The sequence below is a fragment of the Trifolium pratense genome, linkage group LG3, assembly GCF_020283565.1.
Source record: "Trifolium pratense cultivar HEN17-A07 linkage group LG3, ARS_RC_1.1, whole genome shotgun sequence".
NCBI lineage: Eukaryota > Viridiplantae > Streptophyta > Magnoliopsida > Fabales > Fabaceae > Trifolium > Trifolium pratense.
The window spans coordinates 49,387,041-49,410,616 of NC_060061.1; the positions used below are offsets into that span (position 1 = coordinate 49,387,041).

General features: G+C 34.6%; 2 protein-coding genes, 3 non-coding genes and 1 pseudogene across 6 annotated transcripts; all 6 read right to left on the reverse strand.

The window, feature by feature from the left end:
- Positions 1-6,290: 6,290 nt before the first annotated feature.
- TRNAQ-UUG lies at positions 6,291-6,362 on the reverse strand. Its single transcript has one exon. It is a non-coding gene; the product is annotated as a tRNA-Gln (tRNA).
- Positions 6,363-6,748: 386 nt separating this feature from the next.
- LOC123916680 (protein IMPAIRED IN BABA-INDUCED STERILITY 1-like) lies at positions 6,749-14,063 on the reverse strand. 2 transcript variants are annotated; one of them, XM_045968197.1, is made up of 9 exons: positions 13,316-14,063; positions 11,887-12,171; positions 11,175-11,492; positions 10,881-11,093; positions 10,526-10,626; positions 9,883-9,940; positions 9,085-9,603; positions 8,756-8,888; positions 6,749-7,009 (listed from the first exon to the last, which is right to left on the reverse strand). In XM_045968197.1, exons 1-9 carry the CDS (start codon positions 13,601-13,603, stop codon positions 6,984-6,986), a joined length of 1,941 nt encoding a protein of 646 aa, XP_045824153.1. In that variant the 5' UTR covers positions 13,604-14,063; the 3' UTR covers positions 6,749-6,983. The 2 variants fall into 2 exon arrangements, with proteins under 2 accessions (XP_045824153.1, XP_045824154.1); XM_045968198.1 differs by lacking the exon at positions 11,887-12,171 and having other exon boundaries at positions 13,316-13,938.
- On the reverse strand, positions 7,453-7,524 carry TRNAQ-UUG. The gene has a single exon. It is a non-coding gene; the product is annotated as a tRNA-Gln (tRNA).
- Positions 8,203-8,274, reverse strand: TRNAQ-UUG. Its single transcript has one exon. It is a non-coding gene; the product is annotated as a tRNA-Gln (tRNA).
- LOC123919151 lies at positions 11,710-11,870 on the reverse strand (annotated as a pseudogene).
- Positions 14,064-18,723: 4,660 nt separating the features above from the next.
- On the reverse strand, positions 18,724-21,062 carry LOC123917129 (eukaryotic translation initiation factor 5A-4). Its single transcript, XM_045968765.1, has 5 exons — positions 20,828-21,062; positions 19,732-19,854; positions 19,429-19,485; positions 19,249-19,323; positions 18,724-18,986 (listed from the first exon to the last, which is right to left on the reverse strand). The coding sequence occupies exons 1-5, from the start codon at positions 20,948-20,950 to the stop codon at positions 18,882-18,884; spliced, it is 483 nt and encodes a 160-aa protein (XP_045824721.1). The 5' UTR covers positions 20,951-21,062; the 3' UTR covers positions 18,724-18,881.
- Positions 21,063-23,576: the final 2,514 nt, after the last annotated feature.

The following is a 23,576-nucleotide window of genomic DNA, read 5'->3' on the forward strand; positions in this document are numbered from 1 at the left end:
AAAGTAACTAAAATTGAAGGTTACCAGAGAAAAGTACTCAAACAGAATAATCGACGGAGAGAAGATCAATCAAACAATCAAATCAACCTAACAAACAACAAAATTGCAAAATAATGAATTGAACAAAAGGGATCTTTTCCAAACCATAAACAAGAAACACATTACTTCCAGCAAGAGGAAAAACCCAATAAATTCACTATCCAAAAATTTAATAAACTCATATCCATCCTTTCATTGCAATAGTTGGCTTTTAGAACATATTCTCCTTCAAACAATTCAATCGTGGCTCATTCCATCAAGAGAACAAACCCAGTACCGACTAACAATACTACCCAATAAACTAATAACAACGCATATTCTTTTTTTTGGATCGGAAGCACAACAAAAAAAAACATACACTGATACACAATAGGTGGAATTTGGGATTTAGGGTTCTCAATTTCATTTTTAATTTGGTCAAATAAAAAATATTATAAATTATATTATCTGATTTGTTTTAAATTGAAATAAATTGTTTTTTTGTTTGTAATTTGTAAATAAATACTTACTTAATAGAGGACTCATATGCAATAAATAAAAGTTTGTTAAAAAAAAAAGACTCACCATAGACTTGCGCTGATGTAGGAATTAAATTGAATTTTATTGGTAAAAAAAGGACTGCACCAAAACAGTCCAAAAAGGGGACTGCACCATAGAAGCTCCCTTTTTTTAATAATGTGATCAATTATTACATGGATGTTTTCAAACCACCTTGTGCAAAATGGTCAGAAAGTTAACTATAAAAAATAATTTTTGGTGGACTAATTCAGCGGTTTGCTGACGTTATGCTTAGTTTTGTTAGAGCATGAGCTGCAGGCATGCTCATTGGCAAGCCAAGCCCGCGTGTAAGCCAACTGCGGCTGCTAGGCCTGTGTGCGCGTGGTTGCTTAAGGCGCAAGTTAGTTGGATAAGTTTGTTAGTTTGTTGTTGATTGATTGTAACCGTTTTGCAAGAGCTATATAAGGCCTTGCCTATGTCAATGAGAACTTAGTGATTGCATTTGCCTTAACATTTGGTATCAGTTTACCTCCAAAACGATCCAATCCGTTGATTCCTAACCGTTGTTAGTTACAAAGATTCATCGTTTTCTTTCGATTCTTGCTTGACGATTCCATGGCGGAATCAAGCACTTACCTGCAACCATCAATCCCTAGATTTGATGGACACTATGATCATTGGTCAATGCTTATGGAAAATCTACTGAGATCCAAAGAGTATTGGAGTCTCATTGAAGATGGAGTGTTTGTTGCTCCGGCTGGCGCATCGCAAGAACAAATTCAACGTGCACATGAAAGCAAGTTGAATGATCTGAAGGCAAAGAACTTCCTGTTTCAAGCTATTGATAGAGCAATACTTGAAACCATTCTTGCAAGAGGCACAGCTAAAGAGATATGGGACTCAATGCGACAGAAGTATCAAGGATCCACCAAAGTGAAGAGAGCACAACTTCAGGCTTTGAGGAAGGAATTTGAAACTCTTAACATGAAGATTGGTGAATCCATTAAGGAGTATTTCTCAAGAACTCTGTGCATTGCCAACAAGATGAGTAGTCATGGTGAGACTGTGACACAGTCTATGATTGTTGAAAAGATCTTGAGATCTTTGACATCTAGATTCAACTATGTTGCTTGTTCAATAGAAGAATCTAATGACACAACAACCATGACAGTTGATGAGCTGCAGAGCAGCCTACTTGTTCAAGAACAAAGAATGAAGAGTCAGAAAGATGAGCAAGAACAGATCCTCAAGGTCTCTAATGGTGGAAGAGGCTACAATGGTGGTAGAGGAGAAGGTTCTTACAGCAGAGGTCGAGGTAGGGCCAGAGGAAGAGGGGGAAGAGGTGCTTCAATCAATAAAGATTCAGTGGAATGCTACAAATGTCACAAACTTGGTCACTATCAAGCTGATTGCCCAAGTTGGGAAGAAGATCATGCTAACTATGCACAATTTGATGAGACAAAAGAAATTCTTTTGATGGCTCAAGAGACTGCAGTCAATGATTCAATAGAATCTGATGATAAGCTAGAATTGTGGTTCTTGGATTCAGGTTGTAGCAATCACATGGTGGGAAACAAGAACTGGTTATTTGATTTTGATGACACATTCAAAGACTCAGTGAAATTGGGTGATGATTCAAAGATGGCTGTTGAAGGTAAAGGAAATTTGAAATTGTACATCAAAGGTTTTGTTCAAACTCTCACAAGTGTGTATTACTTACCTGGCTTGAAGAACAATCTATTGAGTATTGGCCAATTGCAGCAAAAGAATTTGACAATTATATTCAAAGATGATACCTGCAAAGTGTTTCATGATGAGAAAGGTTTAATCATGGCCACAGCTATGACTTTCAATAGAATGTTTGTGATCAAAGCACCTATCATAGTCCCTCAATGCATGAAGATCTCAGGAGCTGATGACTCTACCCTGTGGCATCAGAGATATGGCCACTTGAGCTTCAAAGGTATGAATATACTAACTCAAAAGCAAATGGTTATTGGTTTGCCTAAATTGAAGGAATCAAATGAAAAATGTACAAACTGTATGAAAGGCAAACAACAAAAACAATCTGCACCTAAGAAAAGTTCATGGAGAGCTAGCACAAAGTTAGAACTAGTTCATTCTGATATATGTGGGCCAATTAGTCCTGAGTCAAATGGAAAGAAAAGGTATTTCATCACCTTTACAGATGACATGAGCAGAAAGACATGGATTTACTTCATGTATGAGAAATCTGAGGCCCTAACCATGTTTAAGAAGTTCAAAGCATTAGTTGAGAATGAATGTAAGCAAGCCATTCAATGTTTCAGAACAGATATGGGAGGTGAGTACACTTCATCTGCTTTCAATGAATTTTGTGACACTCATGGCATAAGAAGACAGCTTACAGCAGCCTACACTCCACATCAGAATGGAGTCTCTGAGAGAAAGAATAGAACCATTATGAATATGGTTAGATGCATGATTAGTGAAAAGAATGTTCCCAAAAGTTTTTGGCCTGAAGCTGTGAATTGGGCTGCTCACATACTCAACAGATCTCCCACTTTTGCAGTCAAAGATGTGACTCCTGAGGAAGCTTGGAGTGGGATTAAACCATCTGTAAGCCATTTTAAAGTGTTTAGATGTATTGCTTATGTACATGTTCCAGATAACTTGAGAAAGAAGCTAGATGATAAAAGTACAGTCTGCATTCATTTAGGCTTAAGTGAAGAATCTAAGGCTTACAAGTTGTATGATCCAGTTAAAAAGAGAATTGTTGTCAGCAAAGATGTCAAGTTTGATGAAAGCAAACAGTGGAATTGGGATGATAAGAATACTGAAAATTCCAACAAGATGAGACAGTTAATTGACTGTGATGATGTTGAAATCCCTACCACGGGTTATGCACATGAGACAGACAATGATGCTGAAGAACAAGCCAGCAATTCTCAGAGTGAAGAAATGGATCTAGTTGTGTCTGATTCAGAAGAGGAAGATGGAAATAATGAAAATCCATTGGGCAAAAGAGTTTCAAAGAGGCTTGATTACTTGATTGATTATGAAACAGGTGACATTGAGATTGGAGAAAGCAGCAACAGCCAAGCTTTTTTCATTCCAAGTGAAGATCCTATATCTTACAATGATGCTGCAAAGCATGATGTCTGGAGGCAAGCCATGGATAATGAAATTACAGCCATTGAAAGCAATGATACTTGGGAACTAACACATCTTCCTTCTGGAGCTAAGAAAATTGGAGTCAAATGGATCTATAAAACAAAGTATAATGAACAGGGAAAGATAGATAAATACAAAGCAAGATTGGTGGCAAAGGGATATACTCAGCAGCAGGGCATTGACTACAATGAAGTTTTTGCTCCTGTGGCTAGATGGGATACCATTAGAACCTTGTTGGCTATAGCTGCAGCTAGAAACTGGTGTGTATTTCAACTTGATGTAAAAAGTGCTTTCTTACATGGTGAGCTGGATGAGGAAGTGTATGTTGAACAGCCTTTAGGTTATCAGAAAGCAGGGAAAGATATGGTTTACAAGTTGAAAAAGTCTCTTTATGGATTGAAGCAAGCCCCTAGAGCTTGGTATAGTAAAATAGAAGCCTATTTTTGCAAAGAAGGCTTCATGAAGTGTGCTCATGAACACACTCTCTTTGTAAAGAAAGAAACAGAAAGCAAGGTGATCATTGTAAGTTTGTATGTGGATGATTTGATTTTTACTGGTAATGATCAAAGATTGTTTGATGAATTCAAGAAATCCATGGAAAAGAATTTTGCTATGACTGACCTAGGAAGAATGAGGTACTTCCTTGGAGTTGAAGTAAAGCAGACCAAGGAAGGTATATTCATGTCTCAGCAGAAATATGCTTTTGAAATTCTCAAGAGGTTCAATATGGAAAACTGTAATGGTGTGTGCAACCCTATAGTGCCAGGCAACAAATTGATGAAAGATGAAAATGGAACAGCATGTGATGCAACTAATTACAAACAGATGGTAGGATGTCTGATGTATATGCTTGCTACTAGACCAGATTTGGCTTTTTCAGTTTGCTTAGTGGCAAGGTTTATGGAGAGGCCTACAGATATCCATGTTGCTGCAGTCAAGAGAATTCTCAGGTACTTGAAGGGCACCATTAGCTATGGCTTGTGGTATGAAAAGAGAAGTGGTGAGGAACTATCTGGCTGGTCTGACAGTGATTATGCAGGTGACTTAGATGACAGGAAAAGCACATCAGGTTATGTGTTTATGATTGGCTCTAAAGTAGTTTCATGGTCCTCTAAGAAACAGCCTATTGTAACACTATCCACCACTGAGGCAGAATTCATAGCAGCAGCCAATTGTGCTTGTCAAGCCATTTGGTTGTCTAGAGTTCTTGCTCATATCTGTGCAGGCAAGGAAGAATGCATCACTGTATACTGTGATAATAGCTCTTCAATCAAGCTATCAAGGAATCCAGTGATGCATGGAAGAAGCAAGCACATTGATGTCAGATTTCATTTTCTTAGGGATCTAACCAAAGAGGGAAAGATTCAAATGCTGCATTGTTCATCCTTTGAGCAAGTTGCTGATATTATGACTAAGGCTTTGAGCCTTGACAACTTTTGTAGGATCAGGGATATGCTAAGCTTGTGTAAGATTGAAGATGTAATTGTAAACTGAATCTTTGTATAGTATGCAGTTTAGGAGAGGCATTGTTAGAGCATGAGCTGCAGGCATGCTCATTGGCAAGCCAAGCCCGCGTGTAAGCCAACTGCGGCTGCTAGGCCTGCGCGCGCGTGGTTGCTTAAGGCGCAAGTTAGTTGGATAAGTTTGTTAGTTTGTTGTTGATTGATTGTAACCGTTTTGCAAGAGCTATATAAGGCCTTGCCTATGTCAATGAGAACTTAGTGATTGCATTTGCCTTAACAAGTTTGATATTTTTTATAGTGAAAATGACATTCATTTATAATCTTAGCCAATTTTATTGTATCTTATTCCTTTTAGACACACATAATCCTCAAGGAGTTTCTTAATATATTTACTTGGTTTCTTCAACAACAATTATGAAAATAGCACAAATGCGGGAAGCATAATCAAATCCATGACGGAAAAAAAAAAAAAAAAAAAAGGAAAATGCTAATGTGCAGATTCGATGACGTGGCCACTATTAAATTCTATTTGATTTAACCTCAGTCCTTAGTTTCACCGAAAGAAGAAAAAAAAGCGTAGATGTTCTCTCTTGCATGCGACCATCGAACTCCTTTCCTCTCTTATCCGCAACTCTGCAAGCCTCCGATGCCGACGGAATTGTGGTCTCCCAAATCACATCGTTCCAGCTTGCTTGCTGAAACCTACTAGTTGACGCCATTTCAACATTAGTACACTACCATGTTGCCTCGTTACCAATTACAATGAATCGATTAGTCTCCTTCTTCATTGATTTTTTTTGGGGAAAATTACTCTCTTTTCTATATTTACAAAAGTAATTGATTTTGCTTTACTTCTCCCTCGCTGGTGGAAACTAGTGTGGTCTTTATTTGATTCAGGTATTTGTGCTTAGGAGAGTGCTTTCACAAAGACATGGCGATTTTGATTCGTCTACCTTTTCTATTTTATCTTGTTTATTGTTTAGAAAAAGATATTAATTACAGTACAGGCATAAGTTGCGCATGGTTTATGATAATGAAATAAAACACGTGTTCGTGCAATCGCCGTGCTATTGTCTATCATGCCATATAAGCACCACGGTAAAAAAAAAACAAAAATGAATAGCATAAATTTAAGTAAGGTCCTACCGGGAGTCGAACCCAGGTCGCTGGATTCAAAGTCCAGAGTGCTAACCACTACACCATAGAACCCATTTGGAATATTTGTTAAATATGATTGTTAAATGGCATAAAGGATGAGAAAGAAAAGAAAGAAAAAAAAGAGAGATTTTTGAATTCTAGTTCCCAAATGAAGAAGTAATGAAGAGATTGTAATTTTATTATGCAAAACTAGTCTACAACCTTCCAAGGATAGTTGCTAGATATAAGAATTCTTATATTTAATTCCCTTTAAAAGCCTAAAAAACATTGAATAATGAATGTGATTAAACTAAATCTCAATTCAGATACATTAGACACATGAAATATGTACAATTTATGTATGAGACTTGCAAGTAGGTAAAAATTAATAATGGCAAAACGAGGGATGAAAAATTATATCATGAAGAAACAAATTCCTATATCTATAATAAAAAAACTAAAAAGAAACTCTAAAACCTATACTATTATTTCCTTTGGGTTAACCTTGAGATTTCAAAAGATTGGAAGCTAAAAATGTAGTGACATGTTCCTCAAATTGTTGAGTTTTCTTTGTATGATTTTGATGTTCATTTGCAGATCAAAGAAGTGTGTGTTAGGATAGTTTAGATGGCCTTCTCATAATTACCCTTGCAATTAAAAGGAATTCTAGAGCAAATACCCTTGTTGCAATTACTACATTTTCTTCCCATTTTTCTTACCTGCAATCCAAGAATCACAAAGATTAACAAGAAATACCAAAACACACATTTCATTAATGGATCATCCACTGGTTGGCTTTGGAATAGTGAAGTTCTTTAATATCTTTTTAAGTGTTAAATATATACGATCACGACCATTCAACTATAGTCGATCATAAAGTTTTTTTAAATTTTAGTACTTGTAAAATACAAAAACTATTTGATAGATTTAAGCTCAAACTGTTATCAGTCTCTGTCGATGACTAAAGAAAAATATGTTGTTACCGTGCTTTCCACTTTATCTAGGGACCAATTCCTTTTCTTTCTAATTAATACTGGTATCTCAGCAAAACAAATATTATTATTATTATTTAAAACAAATGTAGACACATATGGAACTATGGAAGGCATAAATAAACCAAACCCATGAAATTATACAAAATATATGCATACAGCAAAAAAGAAGGTCCTACCGGGAGTCGAACCCAGGTCGCTGGATTCAAAGTCCAGAGTGCTAACCACTACACCATAGAACCCATTTGTGATCTTTGTTTAATATAAACAGTAAAAATGAATAAATTGATGATAAGAATAAAAGTTGAATGGGCGTTACTCTTATATTTTTGTGAAAAAAGAGGGCAAGGCCTAGACAAAAATACTTAGAAGCTACACGGATAATCCTAGGCATCCACTAATTAGCTTTGGAATGGTGACGACAATCTTTAATATTCTTTTAAGGGTTAAGTATATATTCTCTCCGTCCCAAAATATAAGCAAAAGTGAGTCAAAGAAACTTGATGTATTTGGTTCAAAATTTGGTCCAAATACATTTACTTTTATTGACCAGACTTTGCTTATATTTTGGGACGGAAGGAGTACAATCATAACCATTCAAATTCCGTCAATGTAAATTTTTTATTTAGCTTTAGTCCTTTAAAATACAAAAATTGTTATTAGTCCTTGTTGAGTACTAAAAGGAAAGCTTATGTAATTACTGCCTCCTGCCAAGGACTAAAAAACAATTTTAGCTATTTTTTTTAAATGCAAAGAACTAATATTAACATCCTAATTATGTTGGCATCTCGACAAACAAAAATTATCTATGGTACCCCAAAACAAATACTATTACTTAAGAAAGAAACAGTTAATGCAGAAACCAATCTCATGACAAATATAACAAAAACAATATGTATTTTATAGCAAAAATTAACAACAGGTCCTACCGGGAGTCGAACCCAGGTCGCTGGATTCAAAGTCCAGAGTGCTAACCACTACACCATAGAACCGATTTATGATCTTTTTTTAAAATAAACAGTAAAAATGAATAGATTGAAGAATAGAAATTGAATGGCTGATACTTTATAAAGACAAAAAATATATTCCTTTTTCAAATGATTTCAAGTCTAAAGTCTAAACATAAAAAATGAGAGCCAAGATACAGAACATTTATAAAACCAACTGTTTCTTTTCAAGGAAACCATACACTTGTAATGTGATATAGTATACTCTCTATTTCAAAACTTTAGTTGGTTAAGGTAATTAATGTATATAAATACCAAAATACTCCTATTATATTATCATTATATACTTTATAAATACCTATAAATATGTCATAAATAATCTAGCAAATATCAAATCATGTTAATTATATTTAGAGGTATATTTGGAAGAAAAAGGTCAAATATGTATTGGATTTCTAAAACATCAAAAGTTTTGAAACAAAACTAAAATGCTTAACCAACTATAGTTTTGGAATGGAGAGAGTACCTTTATGAAACCATGATTTTCGGACCGTTCGCCGGATGTGACGCTCGTTCCTTTCTAAGAGCTCGTCCACCGTGTGCATTTTAGACAGTAGGGGTCCTGAAAAGCCAATCTTTTCTCCTTGATCCTGGTAACTCTGTATGGATGGCAATAAATCAGAATCATGTCTATCCAAAAGCACAAATAAATTGTACAGTTGACATAATTGATTTTTACAAGGTATTAGAATTTGTAAAGCATTCAATGACTTAATTACTATAATAAGAGTATTTTGTTTGTTAATACACATAAAAGGAGTATCATATAAAAATATGGCCAACTTATAAACTTACCAGATTACTTCTTGTAGATAATGAATCTTCTCCCTGATAAAGCGCCGACAATTCTTGTGAGTGGTACTCATCAGAAGCATCGAGTGAATCTAGACGATCGAACCTACTCCATTGATTGTGCTTTGAAGCCTTAGAAATTTCAAAGTGTCTAGAGTTGGTATTTCTCCCACAAAACTCCTTATTATCATGATTTATTGTTTCCAAATTATTCCTCCTGTTTAATACAGAAGAATCTAAAGCATTGAAGCTATGTCCTTTAGAAAAAGATTGACAACGTGATCGAATTGAAGTGTCGTCTTTCCGGCTTTTTGCCCAAGCAAAGCCACTTGAGTTTGAAATTTGCAATAGTCCAGAAAAGGGAATATCTCCTTGAGATGCATTCTTCATATGTGAAGCATATTCATGTATATCTCTCGATGGTTTTTGTGCCTTCAAAACAAAGTTACTCTTCTCTTCTTCAAGGATTCGGAAAGATCTACTCTTGACCTTTTGAGAATTTTGCGTTTGATTTGCTAAGTCCTGCAAAGAGAAATCTGAAGTGAGAATTGATTTATGGTAAATTAGATCATTAAAGTAAATAAGTGCGCATGCACATAACAAGAATGATTTAATTGATGTGCATTGTTTGCTACACCGTTGGATCATAACAATATTTAAATTTAATTGTATCTACTTTAAAAGTCAGATAAATTATGGTTTGTGATTGGTTGACAATTTAAAAAGTTTTACACCGACAATGCATCATAATTAATCTCTACGAAGAACTCCCACGATGCAAGAAGAGAAAGTAAGATTTACCTGTGGCTTTCTTGATGGTTTCATTGTTTCGGTTCGAAGAACTCTTCCATTCTTTTTCCTGAAAGTTCACGACAATATGGTTTTATAGAAAAAATAAATCGAAAACAATAGACTAGGTAATGGTTATGATATTGGAACTAGTATTAAAAAAAATGTTTGTTGTATAAAACAATAGACTAAGCAATGTTTATGATAAAATACAATATTGTTGAACTGTTCACTGCATCTTTTCATTTTGACAACATTGAAAGATATATTCCAGCTAGTGTTGTCAATGGCGAAAGGCCAAAATCTGGCATATAAAGATGCTTGTTACACGCCATTGCGGCCTATGGTGCCACCATGGCGGGTATCCGGCAGTTGTCAAAATATCCGGCACCGCATTCGGACACGGAGAGTGATGATTGATAAGCACGTTGAGTGTTCCATCAAATCCGGACTACAATGTTTCTTCTTCCTATAATATTCTAACACATGGCAATTCATGAAGCTCGTGATTGCTTTATTTCACAACAAATAGCATTACTCATTCTCATAATTGACAATTCCGGATAGGATGTAATTCAGAGACATCAGTTGAATGAAATGTGACACACTAAACCTTTGTTTTGCAACAACTCATGCGTAAAAAGACCAGTCTTACCTTGCCTCCTCTGTCGCCCTTTGTCTTGCGTCAATTTCCTTGCTAGGCAGGTATTTCGGCAAGCTTGATGGATCACATGCATAAGGTTGTGTTTTGAAATACTGAAAGTGGTAAGGTAATAGTATAAGAACAATAGAACAATTCTTCATAACATATTTCAATGATGAGCATAGTCATAAAAGTTACACGATTGAAGGGTTTGTATTTAGGCCTAACATTAGAAAAACCAATTGATTAACATGTATGAATACCCCTTAACGTAAAGATTTTAATGTACATACATTGTGAGTATGAATCAGTTTTACACCGACATTCAATGAGACGAAAGAAACAAACTCCAAAATCAACAACCTACCTCTGATGAGAGAGCAGATGTGGCAGTCCCACGTTTGTAAGGTTCAACAGACAGAAGAGTTTGTAGCAAATGTACACTGGTTGGAGGCAAATCTTTAAAGTACTCTTTGAAGCAACCATCATATATCAAAGTTGCACGAGGAAGTTCAATCCTTTTCCAGTATTCATCTGGTGGGGAGCCACAAAGCTTGAAAATTTTGTGTAATTGTTCTACCTGTATACGTAACAAAAATGAATTTGAAAGAGTCTGAAAGCAACAGATTCAAATATCGGTTTATTTTGAAGAGGCTAATACCTCAGTTTTCCCCTGAAGTATAGGAATCCTAACAAGTAGCTCTGCAAAGACGCAGCCAACACTCCAAAGATCCACAGAAGAATCATAATCCGTCGAACCAAGCAAAAGCTCCGGTGGACGATACCATAATGTGACAACACGACTAGTGAGGGGATGTTTTTTCCCAGACCTAATGAAGTTCGCCAATCCAAAATCTGCCACCTTCAATATTCCTTCATTATTCACCAGAAGATTGGATCCTTTGATGTCCCGGTGCATCACACCCCGCGAATGAAAGTACTCAACAGCAGATAACAATTGCTTCATATAGCACTTAATCTGCACAACAAACATGCAATACTCAATATCATTTTACAGGTATCTAAGGGTATAACCACTTGATGAGATAGTTACGATAACACATAACATTAATCATCAAGGTTCTAAATTGCAGTCTGCAACCACAATACATTTTAGTAGTCTCCAACTGCATTGTGAGTACGAGACCGCAACATTTTTCTTGTGATATCAAAGATTGCAATATACCATCTATGGTGACAATAACCATAATTTAAAACCTAAGGGTGCCCTTCGAGAAATTCTTAAAGGCTTGAGTTGCTCAAGCCTAAGAGGGGGCATGGAAATCATTTTCAACCAGCAATAGACGAGCCTCGGTTAGAACCTCACTAGCTGCGTCATTGCCCCAAACGCAAAGATTTATCATCATTATTACCTGTGGTTGACTGAACTTGATATCAGGATTGCCCAAGAGCCCTATAATATCATGTTCCATGTACTCGAATACAAGGTATAAGGTACACGAAGATCTGGAAGTAATCAACCCTTCAAGCTTCATGATATTGGGATGATCAAGCTTTCTCAATATCATTATCTCTCTTGCCATGAACCTCACACTCTCCGGGTCTAAATTGTTGAACCGCACTTTCTTCAGTGCCACAATCTTCCCTGTTTCAATCTCCCTCGCCTTAAATACATTGCTATATGTACCCTGCCCAATCTGAAACACTCCATAATCACAACACTAACTAAAACAATCATCATAACAATAATATTCAAAGCTTTGAACTCCAACTACACTCAATTATTTAAAGCTTTGGTACCTCTGGTTTTTTAGAACAATTTTAGTCCCTCTATTTAAAAAATTATTGTACTATAGTCCTACCATAGTACCATCAATTTTATTTCACATAAATCTTTTAAAGTCTCATTTTTTATTAAAATATTTGGGACTCGAGGATGATTTCAGGTATAAAATAAAATTTTAAGTAAGAAATTTGAGAAAATTTGAAGAGTTTTGTAGAGTTCTTTATTAGGGTTTCAAGACAAGAAAAAATGAGATTTTTAGTTAAATTTTCTTTTTATTTTTTTTATAGAGTTATATTTATTTATTTTGGTTATAGTTAAATTTTGTATTTTAATTAATTGGTAAGTTTCAAGTGAATAATGTTTAAAGCAAGCTATGAAATTTTTTTAATAGATTTTTTTTAGTAAATTTTGAGAATTTGAAGGTTTAAAACAAATAAAAATGGATGAAAGGACTTAATTGAAGCAATTAACAATTCAAGTGACTACTGACTAGAATCACCAAAAAAACTAAAGTGAGAGGACAAATTTGAAACTAATATGCGATAGAATTAGCTTATGAGCTTATAACTTTTTTTTTTCAATTTTACCCCATCATCTTCCTTGAAAAAAAGTAAATATTAATTAAACATATCTTTTTTTTATCTCATTTCAACTTATAAGCTAGTTCGACGGCTGATTTTTGCAAACACTAAAATTCAAATCAGCTAGCTTATTCATTATAAATTAATCCGCTATAAGCTAGGTTATCAATTGTCTACTATTTTTTTTAACAGAGCCTTAATACACATCAATTATTTAATAAATTAAAAAAAAAATTATTTATAATAGTAACGAGGGAGTAATGAATAAAGAGTAAACCGTCAAATACCCCTGAAATTTTAAAATTTGTCAAATACCCCTTGAAATTTAGAAATAGGAAAATACTACCCATAAATTATAAAAAGTCAATCAAATTACCTCGACAACGCCAGTCAGAGTTCACGTCAGGGTAATTTCATGGGGTATTTTGCAGTTTACTCAATGAATAAATAAAGAAAATAATAAGAATGGTGAACCTTTTGGAGTTTGTGAAAGGCATCAGGACGAAGAGGAATCCAACCATGAATAGCATCACCAGCGACGGCGCTAAGCCAAGCAGGCCAACCAGCTGCCAAGTGTTCACTTTGGACAAACTTGTGCAAATTCTCCAACCTGAAACTCAACGACTCACAACAATTCTCACTCGTTCTCCCTGACTCATTCTGACTCGTTCTACCTAACTCACTTTTCACTTTCCCTGAATTTTCATTCGCCGGCGTCACCGACACTGCTTGTTGTTGTTGCTTCGAACTCACACAACCCATATTTGGAAATTGGAACCGTGTGGTGTGGGACCCAGTAGTAATGACAGGTTTTGATGATTCTGACACAGAATTTGTGAGTTACGCGGTTTTATATATATACGACACTGAACACAGAACAGAGTAGTAGTGAATTGTTGATTTTAGAAGAAAACAAATAAATTTGAATTAATAACGATTGGTTGAAACAAATAGAATGTTGCATTGGTTGGCTTCGTATTTTTTTCTCAGTTGTCACTGTTGTCTTTTTTTGGCTCTTCGTTACTCCGTTAATTGCGGTAGAGACCGTGGGCGAACGAAGAAACAAAGTCTTACGATTGATTCCTAATTTTCTAGCTCTCAAATAGTAAATTTTTGCATTTATACCAATATTTAGTTGGCCGAGTCCAACTGTAATTGAAATTGACCCTCAAACCAGATTAAGCGGTTCAGAATACCGGATATCGATAGTGAAAAAAAATTGTCTTTATTAATATTCTTGTGAGCTTTTTAATATGGTAAATTTAGTGCAATAACTGATATTCGAGGCACATAAAATAGGTTCTTCCATTCTAACAGTTTTTTTTCGATACGCAGTAGTCAAAAAATTCTAACATTATTAACTTACTATTAATTTGACATTTAATTTATCTACTTGCTATATACTATAAAAAACAATTGGTACATCATAAATTCTCACACACGTAAGTAAAGGAGTCGAAGTTCAAATCCCGATCATAACATTCGTGTTAATAATTTCTGCATTCGAACCCAAGCCCACTGCATTACGGGACTAAATATTTTTTGTGTTTCGACAATTTAGACTTTTCAATAAATTTTAAAGATCATAGATCTTATTCAACCACTCTCTTAGAATTGAGAGTTCAATCTAACTAACCTTACAAAACCGGCTTATAAGATAATGATTGTTTCTTCCTTATAAATCCATTCAGTCTATTTCATATCTGATGTGATACTTTTTAACACATTCCATTAAAAATTTAAATGTTATATAATATCAATTTATGCTTATAGATTCTTTTTCTGTATCTGAGTGTGTTTTTGTTTTCTTATTTGGAATGAAACCAAAGTAAGAGAACAAAATATACTATTTGGGATTTTGTGAGTGACAAGTTATATTCTCTGAGTTTGTTTACATTCATATTTTGTTTTGGCTTCTGTTTGTTTTATTGTTGATGATTATAAAATTACAAATAAATTTATTACAGTTTGTTTGTTTGTGTTGCCAAATGGTTAAGAAGAGTGAAAAATCTGTTTGGTCTTGGGCTCTTGGCAGTGACCTGGCTAATAGTTGGCTTCGGTTATTTTGGAAAACATGTGGCACGTGAGAGGATCATGCAATACACTGATTCCTTTAACAAGTCAACAAATGGTGATTAATTAATTCTTAATTGAATAATCACCGATGCATTCAAATTGAGATGTGTATTGAGTGGTTGTTGTTGACTCAAAAGGCCTTTATATTTGTTTTACTCTTTTTTTTTCAAGATTTGTTTTGATATTGATTCCATTTTCTTTTGGGATTTTGTTAAAAGTTCTCTTGAATTTTGGTAGGATAAGTGGTTGGAGGAAATTCTTAGTACCAGGATTTTTCGAGTTTTCAGTAGATAAGAATATTCGGTTGCTGATAGGTGGAGGTCGGGAATGAGAGTAGGAGGTAGTCAGTAGTGGATGGAGTTGGAGAAGTAGTTTATTTGCTCGAGAGGAGGAATTGAATTTGGAGTATCGTGTTATTTTAGATAATATTTTATTGTAGGTAAATGTACCAAATAAATGGATACGGCAACTTGTGCTCGACTCACGTTATGCAGTCAACGAAATTTATCACCTTTTTACTCATATTGATGTCTCAATACATCAACGGTTAACCAGAAAGTCATTTGGAATACAATAGCTCCCTTGAAGGTGTCAGTGTTTGCTTGGAGATTGCTAAAGAACAATTTGTCATGTAAGGATAACTTGTTGAGTCGTGGTATGAATAATGAATCAATTAGATTATGTGTTGTGTTTAGGTGAGTGTGGAGTTGTTGCAACCTCCTGTCACTTGTTTTTAGATTCTACATTGCCAAGTTCTCTTTGGTATAAAATTATGTTTTGGTTGGGTATATCCTGCCCTATTTCAAATTCAACAAATGAATATGCTATGTAATTTTGTAATACTTATTTGTTTAGAAAAGAAGTTCGATAAGGTATTCAAATAGTTTGGTTCGCTTATTGTTGGTCTATTTGGAAGAAAGAAATAATACGATTTTCTCTAATCAACGGGTCTTGGTCGATGTGTTGCTTGAAAAACTCTTGCTTGGTGGTGGTGGAAGACTCCACAAAATAATTTTTAAGGGTCATGCTAAACGGTGCCGCTGGGGCACTAGTTAAGCATACCAAAAATAGAAATAAAAGATAAAATTAATATTGGTAAAATAACTTTTTACACTTCCAATAAATTGAATGCACAAGTTCAAAAAAGAATTTTTATATTTATGTGCTTAACTAGTAACCCAGGGGTACTACTTAGCACTTTCCTAATTTTAATTATGCAAATATATGGATGAAAAAAAGTTTCACTTGAGAGGGCAATAATGAATTAAATGACTCACACTTGAGGGGTATAATGTTGTGATAAATGTGAGGTGAGTTAAGTCCTAGATTGTTTAAAAAAGTAAATATAAGTATTTTATAAGTGAGATGACCGATAAATTCTTCAAGGAAAAGTTAATTTTGATTTTTAAGAATTACAAAACAAATATTACCCCAAACAGGACAAAGTTTCTACTTTCTATATAAGAAGTACAAAATACGTTGGATTTAGGGGACCAATACTTCTACATACCCTATTTGTGGGAGTTAAGATTTTGGTCAGTGCTTATTGTAGAACCAGTACCTATTAGGTACTCAAATGAGTATTGCTCCAATGGTAGTACCTAATAAGTACCATGAGTATCTAATAGGTACTACACCATTGGAGATGGTCTTTGATCTAACTTGTTGATCAGAATGAAGATGGCTGGTTCGTTGAGCAATTCGTCCACCGGAGGGGGGGTTTGTACCTGCAGGTGCTCCGATGCTTAAGTCAGCAAAGAGTACAAGAAAGAAGAGAGAGAGTAGAATGAATAGAATGAGTATTGAATACCTGGCTCTCCTGTATATGAGAGCTTATATAGTTGCCCCCGGCGCTGGGCCAAAGGTTGGTCTATTGGGCCGGAATAACCGGCCCAATAGACTCAACTGCCAAGATAGTCCCTATATCGTAGGGGAGGCGGTTATTCGCCCTATCTTTGTTGGAGCCGTTCCACTCTAGGTGGGTAATGGATAGGCTCTGTGACATAAGCGGATGAAGCGTGGTTGGGCAGATGAGCATGTGCTTAACGTGCTGCTTAGCCGTTACGTCATGGAGGACACGTCATTGGTTGACGTGTCGGGGAGGTCTCCCCTTGTTGGGTTGTGCCCCAAATGTCGGGCAGAAGAGTAATTGGGCCAGCTTTTGGCCCAGTCCAGAACAGTCTTATTGGTCTACTCCTCCTAACGTGCAAAAATATGTGGGGGCGTGTTGACTATGGATCATCACAAGAATAAATCTCCAAGTTCAAGTCTTTCTTTTGCTATGCAAAATTTATTTTTAAAAACATATATCCAAAGGTGAGTAATTATTAGTCTTTGGATTAAAGTAGATCGGATGGATCAAATTTGGTGTCAAACCTTTAATTTGACACCTGATGTCAAATGATCCCCTCCCCTTTTCTATTGTGTGCCATATTGCCATATTTACGAGGTTTAGTTATCCGATTCACCTCAAGAGAATATCAACTTATGTTTTCAAAATTCGTGTCCAATCTTATGGTTTCAACATCAACATTCACCACTATGTTCGTCGGCTGGTGTCTAGAATTATGCACCATATAGCCTTATGATTATCCAACCTTATTCTTTATATAAACTGCGATATATCATTGATATTTAGTTTTCTAACCACGACTCTATAATAACATATTTAAATATTGTTTGAGTGTAATAAGATTGAATTGAGATTGTTTAGCAATCCCATCAATAAAAAGATAAAAAGGACTAGTCACACATGTTCATGGTGAGCAACAAAGAAATTAAAAGACACGAAATAGAAAATTTGGCTTGAATAGAATGGGAATAAATTACGAAGTTCATAAGTGAATGCTTGATAGTATAAATAAGATTACATGAATACTTGATGATATGACATAAGAACCCTAAATTCGCGCTATTTAGTAGCCATATGCCTTAAGGGTTTATTATTTGATTATTTCATTGAATTACATAAAGCGTAACCAACAAAAAATGAACGGTCAACTTGCTACGACTGTAGCCCTGCACTACTTGCAGTCGTAGCAAGATCAAGGCTTTAACAGACGAATTTTATGTCTTTCTAACTTAGCACTACAATTGTAGTCTCATGCTACAGGCAAAAATAAAATAAAATGATGTAGTCTTAACTATACATTTGATCCCTTACGTTTATTTTAGGTAGGGACCAAATGTGTAGTTAAGTCAATGATGTAAGATTAAAGTTTGGGAGCTATAAACAAACCATTTGTGCCATTTAAAATTTAACCTGACATGGCACACATCAAAGGATAGTAATCCTCCACACATTGAAAACCGCAGAACCAAACACATACTTTGAAAACAAAATGAAGAAGCGATTCATAAACCAATAAACAAGATTATCACATAAGGATAATGTCACTTTTGAGATTGCTAAAAGACTGACATTGATGGAAATAGAACAATCAAACAGATTTTCATACATCCATTAAAAGCATTTGATGTTATAAACTACACACAAAATCACTTTTAACAACTTGATGGCACTAGAGGATACAAGTTCTAACATATTACCAAATGTCTATTACCAAAACAGCTTCCAAATGTCTATTACCAAGAATTAAAAACATTCCAAATGAAACTCTCAAATTACAAACTCCAGCAAAATCGAATTATTATTATTATTTTCCGACAAATGCACGTTCATTCAATAGCGCATGCACACAAATACCTCTGTATAGCATAGTAATACCACCAAAACAATGATAATTTAAGATAAAAGACTTAAAAAATTTATAAGAAAATCTCAGGACACCATGGAAACAGAAAAATATAGAAAAGTTCGATCACATCCATAAACACATTTGGTAAAACTAGTCTGACTAGAGTTCATAACCAAAACCAAAGGGCTAAATAATACTAAAAATAAGACACGGCAAAAATATCTCTTTCTTAAATTGAAACAACAAAGTAGCAGCAGTAGCTGAAGCTAGTTCTTTGGACCAACATCCTTCAGGGCATTAATCTGCTCCTCACCCATAGCAGACATCACAGACACAACAAGGTCCTTACCCTCAGCAAAACCATCCTTTATCTGCAGTGGCCAATAAGTTATGTACACTCAGTTAGTGGCCAATAATAAAAAACCAATCAATAAACATATGAATAGAATAGAGCATTCATGGTGGAATTCAGAACTTGTTTGGATAAATTTCCCAATAAACACTTATATTGAAAAACTAATTATATTTTTTGTCATTTAAGTGAAAATAAGAATCTAAAATAAAATGTTATAATACTGAGCATACTTTTGCAGGACGTGAACCCAAAAGATAAAACAGTAGATTTCTACAAACCTGGGTAAGCAGACTGTCATCGGTAGGAAGCTTCAGGTCATCCTTGGTGTTTCCATTATCAGTAAGCAGACTCACCTATAAAATACAATCATTCAAGTAAAGATTCAGACAATATAATAAAGATTAGTCATTGAATCAAAGGAATTGCCAAAAACAAAAAGAAACAATATTTCAACTTACGAATCCATCCTCAGAAATATCAATCAATTGGTAGTCAGTACGATTCACATGGGGAACCTAAAAGAAAAAAAAACAAAAGAAATATGTCATCGGAGAAAGAAAGCATAAAAGTGAAGAAACATCATAAAAATCACATTGGTTTTATCGAAACAGTTTATAACTTGTTTATAGGCAGTTTTCAACTATTTTGATAAGTTCTCTAAAACCACTAGCAAATTATAGCTATGAAAATAGTTTGAGTAGAACTTATCCTATAAACACTTAGTTAAGTTGCTTATGCAAACGGGTCCAAGGTCTACTTACATCACAATTGTGGGAAGAGGGCACGATATCTTCAAGCTTTTTGCCGGTGAAAATATCAATTCCAACAAAGTGGCACTTAGCATGACCGTGCTTACCGGTCTTTGAGGTTGAAACTTCAACAACCTGCCATAAATGAATCCATACACACCCATCAATCAAAGTATCAAGTGCAAAAAAAGTACAAAAACAACCATAAATCCAAAATAATAATACTCAAAAGACCACTCAAATCCATTCAAACAGAACCAAAGCTACCCTCCCAAAGGGTTTTAAATAAACCCTTGCAACCACAATACAGACTACGACATTAGGGCTTATGTCTTGGTGACTGCAATAAACTATATGGTCACATCAGTTGAATTTGATTGGATTTTCCACAACATCAAGGGATCGCGACACAACCACAGTTTAAAACCTTGCCAAAAAACAGCACATTACAACATAAACCTTCACAAATACAACCCTAAAAATAAATAAAAAATAAAAGCATGTCGCCGTCATAAAAGAATCAAATCACACCCATCAATCATAGTATGTAAACCATCAAAGTACCAAAACAACAAAACAAACACAAAAACAACCATAAATCCAAAATTACTGCTCTAAAGACCACGCATTCCAGTCAAACACAAACAAAGCTACACTCCAAAAGGTTTTAAATATAAAACCCCAACCACTGTACACAATGCAAAATTAGGGTTTTTAATCGCGATTAATGTCAGCAACCGCAATTAATAGCGATCAGCCTCATTCGATTAGACTCTTTCTGCACAATTTCAACGAATCCAAGGCAGCCGCAATTCAAAACCTTACCAAACAGCAATACAAGATAAACACTCACAAATACAACCCTAAAAAATAACAGAACAACGGTATAAACATGAAATTTCAATTTCCAACAAATAAAAAAACAACTTTTTAATTTAATTTAACTGAATTAACAACACCACACTAAATTAGGTGATGTAAAACAACAGATCTCAAAACCTAAACCATCAAACACAAACTAAATCATGACAAAAAGAATCAAACCCTAATAATTAAATAAAATTGAAACTTAATTGAAAAATAAAATTGAATAAAAAAAGATAATAACCTTGCAGGGACGATTCTTGATAACGATGTAACCGTTTTTGCGGATGGTTCCAGCTTGTTGAGGATAAGTCTTGGAAGCTCCGGCATCGGCCTTTGACTCGAAGTGATGTTCCTCGTCCGACATGATGATGATGACTCGCTAATTCAACTGACTCACTGGTTCAACTCGTTGCTTCGAAACCTAATACTGTATGTGAGAAAACAGAGTGGGTAGTGGGGGCGGAGATTGCCAAGAGGGTGTGGATTTATACTTATAATAATAATAATTAATAAATCTTAGTTTTTTTTTTTTTACGGTAAATCTTAGTTTTTTTTTTTTTTTTTTTTTTTGGGTCTGTAACCAAAAAAATAATATATATTTTGATCAAAAAAATTTATAATATATATTAATTTAAATATGGTCACTTATCGTCCCCATGAGCTTAGCTCAATTGGTTGGGACATCAGCATTTTATATGCAGGAGCCAGGGTTCGAACCCTGGACACTCCACTTATCCATCTTTAAAGGTGGAATTTCAAGCCACTAGGCTACCTGACCAAAAAAAAAAAAAAAATATGGTCACTTATCTTATTCTTTTTTTAGTGTGGTCTTTAATTTGATTTTTTTTAAAGCGATGGATTAAACTAGAGCTGTCAAATGGGCCGACCTGGTCTGGCCCGGCCCGGCCTGCGGGGCCGAACATTTAAATTAAACTATGGGGCACATATTTTGAAAAAAAAAATAGATTCCAATTTTTTTTTTACTTTGATAAATAGAATTCGGCTTAACTTTAAATTATGAGATCTTTTTCTCCTAATAATCAAAGGACAAATTAAAAAAAAAAAAAAACAAAATAAAGAGAACTTTTGAGTTGACACAGAAGCAACCAATATGTTAGAGCTGTAAAAGGGGCCGGCCCCGTCCGGCCTGGCTCGATCTGAAAGGGCCCGGTCAAACAAAGGGGCTGACCCAGCCGGGCCCCGTTAACTTCATGGCCGGCCCGCTTAACCCGGCCCGATAAAGCAAAAGCTTACATGGCCCGATGGGCCGGCCCACTAATTTTCTTAGTATTTTTTTTTTGAAAAAAAAAATTCTACTAAATTTATGTTATATTTCTCGACTAAATCTTCAACAAGGTAATTCGTATCCCTATATTTTCTCACATAATCTCTCAAACAACAATTTCTTCCTCTTTATCCTCATCAAACAAACAAACAAATCTCTAACAAATAATCTCATTCTAATCCAATAAGTTTTTTGTCATATTATTATTATTACTACCCAAATTTTTTTTCAAGTTTTATATCTTTCATTCATCCATTGTAATTTAAGTAAAAAGAAACAAAAATATAGAAAGAATATAAAACAAATACAAAAAGATGATAGGCTTAAAATAATCATATTCCAGGTTTTATATCATTCGTTGTAATTACACAAAAAAAAATAATAATAAAAAGATGATATGCTTAAAAATAGGAATAAAACAGATTATAAATAGGAACAAAACACAAATAATAACAATAAAACAACAAAAAAAATAAAAAAAATTATATATGAATTTATGCATAAAAATAAGACCAAAATATAACAATAAAAATATTATAAAAAAAGTTTAAATATTTTTTTAATTCTTTAAGGGGCCGGCCCAAAAGCCTGTGGGCCGGCCCATGAAAGCCCATGAAAAAAATCTGACCCGATAAGGTCCGGCCCGATAAGGCCCTGCCTAGTTTTTATGAAGCCCGATACATGTAAAAGGATAGGGCTAATGGTTCGGCCCGATAGCCCCGACCCTTTTTGACAGCTCTAAATATGATTGATAGAGATGAATTAGTTATACACTTTGTTAACGCAATAATTTGTGAACAAGTAATGATAATTATTAAATTTTTTTTTTGGTACTATAGAGTGCAAAGCCCAACAAAAAAGAAAAAAGAACATAGCTAAACGAACATTCTGAGGTATACAAGCATCAAATATGTCGTTAAAAAAAGAGTCTTTGAAGGTCTCTAGGAGTGACTCTCCAAAACTTCCAAATCAAAAGAGTTTAAGGTTAGGCTAAAATTAGCTAGCCAATCAGCTGATTTGTTGCCTTCACACCAAATATGGTTGATTTGAACTTGTCAGTTCTTGTTGTTCAGGTCACGAATGCGCTGAATCAAGGTAGGAATAGTCTAGTTGCTATTGCAGTTTCTAGTTGCTATTGAAGGTGGGTAGTGCCTCGTTGCCAAGCCAAATCCATACCAATATACACGTCCCACATCTCCGCATGGAGCGCATCGCAAACTCCAATTTTGCATGCATAATGAGCCAAGAAAGTACCACTATTATCACGAAGAAGACCACTATATCATGAAAGATTAATTGAGCTTTTTATGAGTATCATCACAATTGAGTTTAACCCAACCTTCCCAAGATCGCTTCCAACCAATATAAATTGTATCCTTTTGATGAGGTCAACCGTCACGTTTGTTTGCTCGCAGTTGGTAATCACTTTAAATTATTTTAAAAGTAAACATCCAACTTCTTTAAATTGATTAACTTTAAAGTGTAAAATAAATATGATCGACTAATACTTAATAAATTAAAAATAAATATTATAGATGTAACCAAACAAATCATTATGTTGTTATATCACAACTCTTGATTTTCTCACTTTACACTTTACCCATTTTAGAAATTTCAAATCTTAAAAATTAAAGTTAAATATCTACTAAAGTGATACAGTAAATACATAATTTTCAATACAAAATTTGCCTCTTAAATTTTGTTT

Excerpts from the sequence above, each read along its gene's own strand:
- LOC123916680 (XM_045968197.1), bottom strand. The coding sequence starts at position 13,603 with ATGGGTTGTGTGAGTTCGAAGCAACAACAACAAGCAGTGTCGGTGACG. Across the intron at positions 11,493-11,886 it reads TCAAGTTCAGTCAACCACAG|ATTAAGTGCTATATGAAGCA; the intron begins GTAATAATGATG and ends TTTGTTGTGCAG. Across the intron at positions 10,627-10,880 it reads CATCTGCTCTCTCATCAGAG|TATTTCAAAACACAACCTTA; the intron begins GTAGGTTGTTGA and ends TACCACTTTCAG.
- LOC123917129 (XM_045968765.1), bottom strand. The coding sequence starts at position 20,950 with ATGTCGGACGAGGAACATCACTTCGAGTCAAAGGCCGATGCCGGAGCT. Across the intron at positions 19,855-20,827 it reads TCAAGAATCGTCCCTGCAAG|GTTGTTGAAGTTTCAACCTC; the intron begins GTTATTATCTTT and ends CATTTATGGCAG. Across the intron at positions 19,486-19,731 it reads CCTCTTCCCACAATTGTGAT|GTTCCCCATGTGAATCGTAC; the intron begins GTAAGTAGACCT and ends TTTTTCTTTTAG.